General features: G+C 49.0%; 1 protein-coding gene across 2 annotated transcripts in view; it reads right to left on the minus strand.

Annotated features, from left to right (window-relative positions):
* Nucleotides 1-13,254, minus strand: part of UVSSA (UV stimulated scaffold protein A) — a 262,208-nt gene that overhangs the window by 180,028 nt on the left and 68,926 nt on the right. For both annotated transcript variants that reach the window (XM_078678640.1, XM_078678639.1), the window contains exon 7: nucleotides 8,114-8,242. In XM_078678640.1, coding sequence (XP_078534766.1) covers nucleotides 8,114-8,242 — 129 coding nt within the window. The remainder of the gene's footprint in view (nucleotides 1-8,113; nucleotides 8,243-13,254) is intronic.

A 13,254-nucleotide genomic window follows, 5' to 3' on the forward strand; every position in this document is an offset into this window, starting at 1 on the left:
CGTCCCATTTCTTTTTTGCACGATAAATGGCTGCTTTGTACAATTTCCTATTCTTTATCACTGAGGCACGATCCCTGTTCCTTATCGCATGCCCCAAATCTAGACGTGCTGCTCTACAATGGTTATCGAACCACCTACCCACTTCTTTAGTTTTCTTCCCTTTTCTTTGCTTTATGAAAAAACATGGTCTTAAAGCGGAGAATAACTTATTGTGGATTTCTGTGATAAAGTTGTCCCCAGGAGCCACTAGGGCTACTGCTTCGATCGCAGAAATTGCACAATCTACCTTGTTAGTTATATATGTCATAGTGACTTCATTTGCTAGCACCTTGGGCCATTTTAACCTTCGCTCATCATTGCTTAACAGAGGAGTTTCGTCATGTGTCTCATTAGGATTTCCTGAACCTGTATTCCACCACTTGTGTGACACACATAGGGGGTTGTGATCACTTTCAACCCGGGGCCTGATTGCCATGTCAACAACCCCATTCCACAGCTGGAGACTACACAGTATATAATCGATTCGGCTCCTGTTAATACCATTGTCAAAGGTAAAACTGCCCTCCTTATCACCAGGTGTCCTACCATTGAGGGCTCTTAGACCGTATTCCGAACATATTCCATTTAATAGGAGAATCTCTTTAGTCCATTGCTTCACAGGTAGTAAGTTTAAAGAAGGTACTCCCCATAGATTGTCCTCTTCACACTCGATGAGGACGTTTGTACAAGTCAAGGGTTCAAAAGTCCTGTTTAGGTCCCCAGCAATTATCTTTACATTACCCTGGGAATTGACCTCCATAACGTCGGACAACAACTCGATTGTAGATGAATTTGTTACTTTACCACCTCTCACATAGACATTGTATAAATCTATTGGTGGACCATTTACAACAGAGATTCTAAGGGCTTGTAAATCACTATTTCCCAGGTCTAGGATTTTTATATCAATGTGCAAACCCTGTCTAACCCACACAGTTAGGCCACCCTTTGGCCTCCCTCTTCCCCCTTTTGTGGCAGATATATAGTAATTCAAGTAACCTAAACAAAAGAGTGGATCACAAGCCCAGGTTTCTTGAAAACAACAGATGTCAAAACCACTTATAAAATCCACCCAAAGTTGGGAGTCCAACTTGCTAGCCAATCCGGCGACATTCCAAGACAAAAAGGTGCCAGTATCTACATTTGACCCATCCCTGGCTTTGACAAGTGGAGATTCATGGGATGACATCGATATTCCCATTAGGCTGGCCAGCCTTTCTGGGTCATCTACTGTGGCCACAGCTAAATCATCCATTACAGGGTGTACGATATTTGAATTTAATGTTCCTAGTCTAGAACCACCTTCGTCGGTCACACACCCGGCCTCAGTGCTATTCTCCATAATGTCTGTAGCAATAATATTACCACAGACATCACCTGGCGCCTCTACTTCTTTTGTAATTCCACCCACGTTGTCAATACCAGTATGTCAATACCCCCACCCTGAGTCCTGCCATCCTACATGGGGATTATTGTGTGTATGTGGGGTATAATTAAAGCTAACATGGGGAGGTGGTAAAGAAATCACTGGCCGTAGCGCCATTGGGGGGACTATGGGCTCGTTGAGTAGACTTGTAGTTACACTTGTTGATCTGGGGTAAAAAAAGGTGAGGTCCACAATACCAATACCGCCCTTATTTGTTCCCCATCCTTGCCTTGTTATCCACCCCACCACCCTAGGATCTTGAAAATTAACCACTATACAGTCCCCCCCCAGGGTTTTTGGTGTATAACCCATCCAGTCTATTCTTCTTGCCCCTATTATTAACCCATCAATGTCACCCGGCAGAGGACGATTTTCCTTTAACCAGTGCATGGTCTTATTTTTAAGCATCTGGAAATTTTCTCTCTGCCCTGGGGGTAAAGATGGTACATTGATGAGAACTGCCACATAGGGGAAGGAGTCTGGAGTAAGATTGATCGGGGGTTTTCTATGAGGTGGCTTTTGCAAGGGCGTTGGGATAGGTTTGGGAACTTGGGGAGGAGGTTGGGGGGGCTGGTTTCTGCACCTGTTTATTATTTGCTAGGGGCGCAGTTGTGGCTTTAACAGCCGACTGGTTAACACTGACCCTGTTTCCTACCCCCGTGGTGTTAGGAGGTGTACGTGTATTGGTAGTTGTGTTTACAGGTGTTGGTACTTTACCCACTTGTTGGCACGAAGTAACCACAACATTTACAACGGCCGGTTGGTTTTGTGGCTGGGGTAATGAGGACTGTACGGGATGTGTTGAATTCGACTGTGATGATTCAGAGCCCGTATTCGCTTTCTCAACCCTAACTAAGGGTTTTGCGGTGACTTCAGCTGGGGGTTTATTTTGTTTAGAAGGTAAAGGTGAGCCATTTCTAGGATTTCTACCCTTGTCCTGTGTGTGGGGGTTGTTTACAACCTGAGGATTTGAGCTTATTTCCAACCTACTCGTTTTAATCAGGGATTTAGTAGAATAGAAATTATCTAAAGTTGATTGCTCAAAGTGGTTTAACCTATCTGTGAGTTTTGCAATTCTATCCTCAATGGGAATAAGTACCAGTCTAAACATTTTTTCCAATTCTGGAAGCATATTTGCGAATAGTACATCATTAACATTACTTGATGCTTTTGGAACAGAACAAGAATTGTCCACTTTGTCTTGGATATCCTGAGAAGTAGGAATAGTTGATGTTACACATCCTGTTCTTTGTACTGGTTCTTTAACTGGATTCCCAATGTTGACAAGTTTATGTAACTTCCTGATTTTTGGTGGTGGTCGGACCATTTTCATACATTTTTTAACAGAAGCTGGACATTTCCTTTTAGCCCCAGTTTTGGAATTAGCCGATACAACATGAGGACCCACATCAGTATGCAATAGTGGGTGAGATATACTACCACTGATATTATTTAAATCTGCTACGACAGTCTTAGTAGTTTTATCTCCCGGGGCTTCAGAGTCTCTGTTTGTAACCGGAATGCTCACTGATGATAGAGGGGTTACCAGAGTGGGATAGACTATATTTGGGAACTTGTCCGTAGAGTTCTTGAGTATTTCAATGGAAAGCCTACGCTCGGCACGCTTCTCTGCCAAAGTTAGTTCTTTATCTAATGCCAGTGAGCGATTAAAAAAGAATTTATCTAGAGGACCAATGGCCAAGGGGCCAGACTCCGTGGGAAGAGACATCAATTGGCTGGTTACAGGACTTGTATTTACAGCAGTTGCCATAATAGTAACGAAACAATACAAGGGAAACTATGTCACTTACTATGGTAGATGGAGTGTCACAATGACCAGGGGTGGTGGCCCAGCCCGGCCTCCTTCGGCCCCGGACGGCCACAGACGGTCCCGCCCTTGTCCCGGGCTTCTCCCGGTCGCTCCCGCTCGCTCACGCGAAGCGGGGCTACTAGTCTCCTTAAAACTTGGCTACTGCGTGATAGGCGGGGGGGCGTGGCCAGCGGGGAGAGCAGCCCAGGTGATGGTGATTGGGCGCGCAGGGGCTCCTGGACGCTGGAGTCCCCTGCCTATGCTCGCAGCCCCGCTGGTTACTCGCCTGTCCCCGCACTCCTCCTGTGGTCACTGGATCTGCCTCCTGGCAGGCGACGCGCTGCGGGACCCGCGAAGCGGGTCCGGCGAGTCGTGAAGAAATCCACAAGGTGTCAGCAAAGAAAGGGAAAGTCCGCCGTATTCCTCTGGCGTCCTGGCACTAGCAGTTCGTTTTCCAAGGGGTCCCACAGGCACAAGGTGAGATCAGGTTTTAACCACTGTTGGCGGGGGGGCGTGGCCAGCGGGGAGAGCAGCCCAGGTGATGGTGATTGGGCGCGCAGGGGCTCCTGGACGCTGGAGTCCCCTGCCTATGCTCGCAGCCCCGCTGGTTACTCGCCTGTCCCCGCACTCCTCCTGTGGTCACTGGATCTGCCTCCTGGCAGGCGACGCGCTGCGGGACCCGCGAAGCGGGTCCGGCGAGTCGTGAAGAAATCCACAAGGTGTCAGCAAAGAAAGGGAAAGTCCGCCGTATTCCTCTGGCGTCCTGGCACTAGCAGTTCGTTTTCCAAGGGGTCCCACAGGCACAAGGTGAGATCAGGTTTTAACCACTGTTGGCGGGGGGGCGTGGCCAGCGGGGAGAGCAGCCCAGGTGATGGTGATTGGGCGCGCAGGGGCTCCTGGACGCTGGAGTCCCCTGCCTATGCTCGCAGCCCCGCTGGTTACTCGCCTGTCCCCGCACTCCTCCTGTGGTCACTGGATCTGCCTCCTGGCAGGCGACGCGCTGCGGGACCCGCGAAGCGGGTCCGGCGAGTCGTGAAGAAATCCACAAGGTGTCAGCAAAGAAAGGGAAAGTCCGCCGTATTCCTCTGGCGTCCTGGCACTAGCAGTTCGTTTTCCAAGGGGTCCCACAGGCACAAGGTGAGATCAGGTTTTAACCACTGTTGGCGGGGGGGCGTGGCCAGCGGGGAGAGCAGCCCAGGTGATGGTGATTGGGCGCGCAGGGGCTACTGGACGCTGGAGTCCCCTGCCTATGCTCGCAGCCCCGCTGGTTACTCGCCTGTCCCCGCACTCCTCCTGTGGTCACTGGATCTGCCTCCTGGCAGGCGACGCGCTGCGGGACCCGCGAAGCGGGTCCGGCGAGTCGTGAAGAAATCCACAAGGTGTCAGCAAAGAAAGGGAAAGTCCGCCGTATTCCTCTGGCGTCCTGGCACTAGCAGTTCGTTTTCCAAGGGGTCCCACAGGCACAAGGTGAGATCAGGTTTTAACCACTGTTGGCGGGGGGGCGTGGCCAGCGGGGAGAGCAGCCCAGGTGATGGTGATTGGGCGCGCAGGGGCTCCTGGACGCTGGAGTCCCCTGCCTATGCTCGCAGCCCCGCTGGTTACTCGCCTGTCCCCGCACTCCTCCTGTGGTCACTGGATCTGCCTCCTGGCAGGCGACGCGCTGCGGGACCCGCGAAGCGGGTCCGGCGAGTCGTGAAGAAATCCACAAGGTGTCAGCAAAGAAAGGGAAAGTCCGCCGTATTCCTCTGGCGTCCTGGCACTAGCAGTTCGTTTTCCAAGGGGTCCCACAGGCACAAGGTGAGATCAGGTTTTAACCACTGTTGGCGGGGGGGCGTGGCCAGCGGGGAGAGCAGCCCAGGTGATGGTGATTGGGCGCGCAGGGGCTCCTGGACGCTGGAGTCCCCTGCCTATGCTCGCAGCCCCGCTGGTTACTCGCCTGTCCCCGCACTCCTCCTGTGGTCACTGGATCTGCCTCCTGGCAGGCGACGCGCTGCGGGACCCGCGAAGCGGGTCCGGCGAGTCGTGAAGAAATCCACAAGGTGTCAGCAAAGAAAGGGAAAGTCCGCCGTATTCCTCTGGCGTCCTGGCACTAGCAGTTCGTTTTCCAAGGGGTCCCACAGGCACAAGGTGAGATCAGGTTTTAACCACTGTTGGCGGGGGGGCGTGGCCAGCGGGGAGAGCAGCCCAGGTGATGGTGATTGGGCGCGCAGGGGCTCCTGGACGCTGGAGTCCCCTGCCTATGCTCGCAGCCCCGCTGGTTACTCGCCTGTCCCCGCACTCCTCCTGTGGTCACTGGATCTGCCTCCTGGCAGGCGACGCGCTGCGGGACCCGCGAAGCGGGTCCGGCGAGTCGTGAAGAAATCCACAAGGTGTCAGCAAAGAAAGGGAAAGTCCGCCGTATTCCTCTGGCGTCCTGGCACTAGCAGTTCGTTTTCCAAGGGGTCCCACAGGCACAAGGTGAGATCAGGTTTTAACCACTGTTGGCGGGGGGGCGTGGCCAGCGGGGAGAGCAGCCCAGGTGATGGTGATTGGGCGCGCAGGGGCTCCTGGACGCTGGAGTCCCCTGCCTATGCTCGCAGCCCCGCTGGTTACTCGCCTGTCCCCGCACTCCTCCTGTGGTCACTGGATCTGCCTCCTGGCAGGCGACGCGCTGCGGGACCCGCGAAGCGGGTCCGGCGAGTCGTGAAGAAATCCACAAGGTGTCAGCAAAGAAAGGGAAAGTCCGCCGTATTCCTCTGGCGTCCTGGCACTAGCAGTTCGTTTTCCAAGGGGTCCCACAGGCACAAGGTGAGATCAGGTTTTAACCACTGTTGGCGGGGGGGCGTGGCCAGCGGGGAGAGCAGCCCAGGTGATGGTGATTGGGCGCGCAGGGGCTCCTGGACGCTGGAGTCCCCTGCCTATGCTCGCAGCCCCGCTGGTTACTCGCCTGTCCCCGCACTCCTCCTGTGGTCACTGGATCTGCCTCCTGGCAGGCGACGCGCTGCGGGACCCGCGAAGCGGGTCCGGCGAGTCGTGAAGAAATCCACAAGGTGTCAGCAAAGAAAGGGAAAGTCCGCCGTATTCCTCTGGCGTCCTGGCACTAGCAGTTCGTTTTCCAAGGGGTCCCACAGGCACAAGGTGAGATCAGGTTTTAACCACTGTTGGCGGGGGGGCGTGGCCAGCGGGGAGAGCAGCCCAGGTGATGGTGATTGGGCGCGCAGGGGCTCCTGGACGCTGGAGTCCCCTGCCTATGCTCGCAGCCCCGCTGGTTACTCGCCTGTCCCCGCACTCCTCCTGTGGTCACTGGATCGGCCTCCTGGCAGGCGACGCGCTGCGGGACCCGCGAAGCGGGTCCGGCGAGTCGTGAAGAAATCCACAAGGTGTCAGCAAAGAAAGGGAAAGTCCGCCGTATTCCTCTGGCGTCCTGGCACTAGCAGTTCGTTTTCCAAGGGGTCCCACAGGCACAAGGTGAGATCAGGTTTTAACCACTGTTGGCGGGGGGGCGTGGCCAGCGGGGAGAGCAGACCAGGTGATGGTGATTGGGCGCGCAGGGGCTCCTGGACGCTGGAGTCCCCTGCCTATGCTCGCAGCCCCGCTGGTTACTCGCCTGTCCCCGCACTCCTCCTGTGGTCACTGGATCTGCCTCCTGGCAGGCGACGCGCTGCAGGACCCGCGAAGCGGGTCCGGCGAGTCGTGAAGAAATCCACAAGGTGTCAGCAAAGAAAGGGAAAGTCCGCCGTATTCCTCTGGCGTCCTGGCACTAGCAGTTCGTTTTCCAAGGGGTCCCACAGGCACAAGGTGAGATCAGGTTTTAACCACTGTTGGCGGGGGGGCGTGGCCAGCGGGGAGAGCAGCCCAGGTGATGGTGATTGGGCGCGCAGGGGCTCCTGGACGCTGGAGTCCCCTGCCTATGCTCGCAGCCCCGCTGGTTACTCGCCTGTCCCCGCACTCCTCCTGTGGTCACTGGATCTGCCTCCTGGCAGGCGACGCGCTGCGGGACCCGCGAAGCGGGTCCGGCGAGTCGTGAAGAAATCCACAAGGTGTCAGCAAAGAAAGGGAAAGTCCGCCGTATTCCTCTGGCGTCCTGGCACTAGCAGTTCGTTTTCCAAGGGGTCCAAGAGATTATGATAAAATGTAACGTGTGGAGTAATACTGTTAAAGTTTTTGAGCTCGGAAATAACATTTATGTGTTCAGAAAGGAACGTTTGAGTTGAACACCTTGGACATACAATAATGAGCAAGGTGACACATGAATAAAGTGATTATGTTACACCATAAAGTGGACATGATTCACAAGTCAAAATTAGAACAGTGTGACCATATACACATATACAATTTATCTTATGATGCTGCATCCATATCTGTAATGGAGTTTACATGAAGGCAACAAGTATATATGTAGTTTTTGTTGTCTAGCTCCAATAGGCAATAACCACTCCAAAATGGGAACACACACTGTTTTACGCAACACCGCTTGCATGATGGTGTCATCTACCCAGCCCTGTATGAGGTGTAGAAGAAAGAACAATTTTCTGGCCTAGCTCTAGGAGGAAATCAAAAGCATGTTTAAACAGCAATAAATCAATTCTATAGAGCACTCCATGCAGCCCTTCTGCCATTTCTAAGACCTGTAAATGCCAGATATTACTAAATGCCAATATAATGCTACTCAATTTACCAACCAAATTCCTAACCAGGATTTCAACATGCCATCCGCACATTAACGCATCAGCAGCAAGCAATTAAATTACGGAGCTAGCCTGACAGCATTAAACAAGGGTTAATGAGAAGATACAACTAGAATCCTTTAAAAGATGTTTTGAGAATCGAATTTTGAGACTTTGGTAACAAAAACATACCACTCTTCTTTCTCTTCGACTGCTGTCAAGGTTCAGCTCTTCATATTTGGTCATAGCAGTTTCCATTTCCTTCTTGAGGTCTAGGATTTGCTTTAAGCGCTCATCATTTATTCCCACCTTGGTGAATAACTAGAAAGTAACAAGTAAAATTATGAATGGCATTTCTCATTTCATGTGCACCAGTACTCTATCTTTAAAACTGGTCAAAGAATTACTGCTGTTGAGAACACCCACAGCTCTGATCCCCAAATAGCAATTATAATACTTAGGTTTCATTCTTCAACTGAAAGTAAAGATACATTTTTTTCTGTGGGGAAATCAAAATTAAAAACTAAGTTTAATAAAAGACACAACTTGAACAAGAGTTATTGAAAAACAAATAAAACAAACTCGGATGTGCTTACCACTTCGCTCATATTGCCCTGAAGGAAACCAAGCTATCTAGTGCTTTTACAGAAAGATTTAATAAGAACACTACACTTGCATCTGTGCTCATAAACCTCGGTCACATGAGACAGCAAGGCTAGTAATCTCAACCTAGTTATAGAAGGTAACACATAACTTCATTTTTAGTCAGGTAAAGTACCAATTCCTAAAAAAAAAAAAAAAAAGAGACCCATATTTTAGAGACAAATATTATTTATAGAAACACTATATTTACCTAGATAGCAACAACGTTTGCAGATTAATGGATGTCAATTGTTTCATTTTATATACACTTGAAACAAGGTGATACTACTGAGCCTTTCAAAAACAAGCAAAATAGTGAGGCTAGACGGCTTTGGCCGCAGCCTGAAAGAAGGAGGACGCTCCGGCCATGATGCAATGGCAGGCGCTCAAGGAGGGCACTAACGATGAAACGCACGAGTGACATTTATAGGGATGCGTTTAAACATTTTGAATTCGCTTGGGGCCCTTGGTTAACTATCTGTCCACCAGCCTCCCGATGACTACCTGCTACCCGAGGGTTAGAGCATTACACCTGGTCCATTTCTAAACAGCGTAACGATCCACACCAGAGCACATCATAGGCCACATCACCTAGGGTAACATTCAGACTGGGGTTGGGTTAGATGAGCCCAGCATGTCGTACTTTTTACTTTCTCTCTTTTTTTGTCTTTACGTTTTGTTATCACAGAGTTTGTGGTCTATCTCAGGCTCCCCTACCCGCTCCCCGTAAGAGGTAGCAGGATCGTAATTCTCAGTGAAAGGGCTGGGTTCTGGGGAAGGAGGGAGGTTTAGGGGTATATTGGAGGGGTTAGTTTAAGAAGCAGCTGATGAAGGTAATGCACTGGTAATATGTATAGGACTCCCGGAGAAAACTAGGACTCGTACCAACCGCAATACTCTGTACAAGGAATTAGCACTATGACAGCTATATACGGGTGGAACGATTGTATGTATTACCATATAATATAATATAATATAATATAATATAATATAATATAATATAATATAATATAATAAAAAAACAAGTTTGAACAAAAAATAGTGAGGATACAAGCCAAACTCAAGAAGTTTTCTTACTGTGTCTCAATTTCGTCACTCTTTACAGGGTTGCTCAGATGACCACACCTCGAGACAAACAAATAATCACACTAGATGAAAGATAGATAGCAGTGGTTGACTGGATCGGTCATCCCTTCCAAAGCTACATCTCCATCAGCTTTACCCCAGTGGAGACCTGGACTTCCTTGTATCAATTAGTGGGTATAAACTTCACATCAACAGAAGGTACGATGTTCTGATTTCTTTTCAGGGGATCCAGTTTGTAGCTACCAAGCAAAACAGAGATAAGATAGTCACTCGACTAAACAAGGGAAGTCGAGTAAAGTTATGACTAATCTGAGACAATATATGCCTGCAAGTCAATAGGCCTCACTTGCCAGGACGAATTTCAACACGCGATTAAATTACCCAAGAAGAGCCACTATCCAAAGAAGAGGTTTGTAATGATTCGAAGCCTCAAAATGTCAAAGCTTCAGGCCTAGAGAGCTTTACTGCCATTTTCCAAAATTATTTTGCCCCATAGCTAATGTAAATTTCAACTAACAATTTCAACAGGTTTCTGTAAATCCATTTTGACACTCCTTATATGACAAAGGTGAAGCTTTCTGCAATTGTTAAGCCAGGATAGGACCACAAGGTGTGGGTTACATAGACCTAAGGTTTTGGAAGGTAGACTTGATGATAGGATATCTTGTCTCCTTCACCCAGATCAACTGTGGTTTATTAAAAGACAAAGGAATGGAGAACAAAACAAAAAAAAGTACAGCATATAGTAGTCAGGGCAACACTTGATGCAAACATTTAAACAGGTCAACTGGGGTTTTCTAAAAGCAATATTAGTACATAAGGGATTTGGCACGTACTTTGCGGATGGGGCCAAGCCGAATTACCAAGTAGTGTAAAGGGAAGGATCAGAGTTACTGGGCACCTCTTTAGCACCGGAGATTCAGAATGAAAACAGACAGGAATGCCTTTAATGGTGGTTGTTATTCGATTTCATTTTGTGAGACAGACACCAATGTGATCTAAAGCAAGCAGGTGATAGAGGGACTAAGATTAAGGCCAAGAGGAGTTCATATTCAGCATGTATACAGGTGCGGACATAGCGACTTCGCCCAACCTTGAATTCACTCTTCTCACCTTTAGCGATACATTAAAAAACCATCAGGAATAAGACTAAGAGGGACTAAGACTAAGAGGAACTAAGACCAAGAGGAGTTCATATTCAGTATGTATACAAGTGTTGACATAGCATCTTGGCCATACCCTGAATTCACTTTTCTCACCTTTATCAATATGTTCAAAAACTATCAGGAGTCACATTTAACATGGCTGATTTTGAAGCACAGAATACGTCTCTGCCACAAGCAGAAACAAGCAAAAACACTCGGGTTCTCACTATGCATTTCGTCAATTTACAAAGAGATCACATATCTTGAGAGCCAGATCATCAAATCAGTGAGTACATTTCGGGACAATCTACCTGAGGCAGATCTCAGACATTAAAAAAGGAGCTGCAAAAGTTGCATATTAGATCAGCGTCTTGCTAGGTAGACAAGCTACCTGAAAATGGCTTTAGAAAGTATGATAGGTTTTATCCAAATTCTGCATATTGGCTTTAACACAGATTCATTAAAGACTTGCAACAGACTATTAGCCACTTGTTATCGGATGCTAGAATACAATACATTCAGCAGATAAGACACCACAAGGTTGGGCAAGATGGGGATACCATATCTAACTTGTTACTATTTAGGTGGTCCAGCTAAGAATTCTTTTCAACTTGTTGTCAGTGGATACTGAAAATCAATGGTGCTTTCTGGACAACACCTTACACGGGAAGCCACTTAGGGAAGCACCCTAAATAGGCATTACATTTAAAACTAGAGTCTTTAGGGGGGTGTAGCTTGACGTGTGGTGAAGATGGGGGCTCCAACCTAAGTAACGTGGAGCCTCTGGCGCGTTTACTTGGCCAGATGATGATTTAATCCCGAAGTGCACCATGTTCATATGGCGGAACCACTGGTGATTATGGTGAAGTGACAGGCGACCCTTACAACAACCTAAAACTGGGCTTTTTGGATCCAAATATCTCCGTGACAGTCACCTAAGATGGTGGCGGCCATCCGTTCCCTCAGAGCCTCTGCTCCACACGGAATTGCCTGCAGAGTGTAACGTGTGCTGGATTGAGGGTGTATCGTACTACAGCCAGACCCTGCTCGATAATGGTAACCTGTGGGAGAGAGCTTGGAACGGAGACGGTCAGGATTCGCTATTAATCACACAACAGCATAGGGGGCATGCCATGTGCGCCTTTGCCAGACCCAGTGTCTGCATTTAACTCTACAACCCAGGTGGTGCTCGCAATGCATTGTTTGCAGGTCAGTGAATTAAAAATTTGGGAGAGACATCCCTCTCTAAGGCAATTGATGCTACTGTTATATTTTTGACCCCCTTCCGAGTTATGGGGAGATTCTGGGCAGGCCATCCTCCACAGCACCACAAAATGGCAGGAAATATATTAGAGCCTGAGCGCTTCCAAAGCGGATAGTTTCGCGATCATATACCCCAGCCCAGCTTTCAGGGGTGTATTGGTGAGGTAGGGTCCTTCACGAGGTGCTTGCTGATAGGTAACTGTCAACCTCGTATCTACCAGATAGCCCCCTGAGATCCCCCAGCCATTGGTCAATATCACACTACCAGCCCCACATATTGCTCTGCTTATCTGTTGCCAGCAGAGTTCAAGCGGTGTCTGCTTTCTGGTACATCTGAGGGCTTCAGCTCTTGTGGTGCAATGTTAGTAGCCCCTACCACGTGAACACGACGACCAGTGAGAAGGCCTTCATATTTCACTTACCGGAAAAGGGCTGTGCCTCTCATGCACTGGATAATCCCCGACCACTGCATTGTATAATTGGGACCATCATACCACCATTCGGGTGCCTTGGGGTTGTGACATCATCTAAAATTGGAGCGGGGTGGTGTTGGGGCTTGGTCTGTACCAGGTACCCCGCCCGATAGTTCTAGGTGGCCAGCCTCCTTAACTTGACCTTTCTGCATCTATACTGTATCTGCATCGGGCGCTCCACAATTGGTAACACCTTCTCTCAAGATTTCGGTCATAGAGGCTATCCCAGTACCATTTGAGAATCGCAGCGGCCTAAGGGAGTGTTAAATAAGGGAGCATCATGTTATAGCCATTACCTGCCAAAGGTCAATAGATCAACAACCCTCCTCCTTGTGAAAGGTGGCTGTTCTTTCTGAAGGAGGGGGTTCATCTAGTGTGTCACAGATGGACTCGGACTTCCTTCCTGAACCTTCTGCAAATCTATCCTCTGCCTGACAGTCCCAGGTGGCGCTTATGTTATCATCGACATCACTTATGTATTACCTTCGTATCCTTTCAATGTTTGTTGGACCTTTTTGCTATAAGAACTCAGGCAGATGTTGGAGTTATTGCTCTTTCTGTGGTACATGGAGGCTAACGGTTCATGGATCCTCCCTCTATCGTCATGCTTACCACTATATGGTATACTCTTGAATATCCTTGCTCTGTCAAGGCTTAATAGGGATGATGCCAGCCTCACAGCTTAGCAACTTAGGCCTACATTGCTGTCTGTTAATTCGAAATG

The sequence above is a fragment of the Lissotriton helveticus genome, chromosome 2_2 (genome assembly GCF_964261635.1).
Source record: "Lissotriton helveticus chromosome 2_2, aLisHel1.1, whole genome shotgun sequence".
NCBI classification, from domain to species: domain Eukaryota; kingdom Metazoa; phylum Chordata; class Amphibia; order Caudata; family Salamandridae; genus Lissotriton; species Lissotriton helveticus.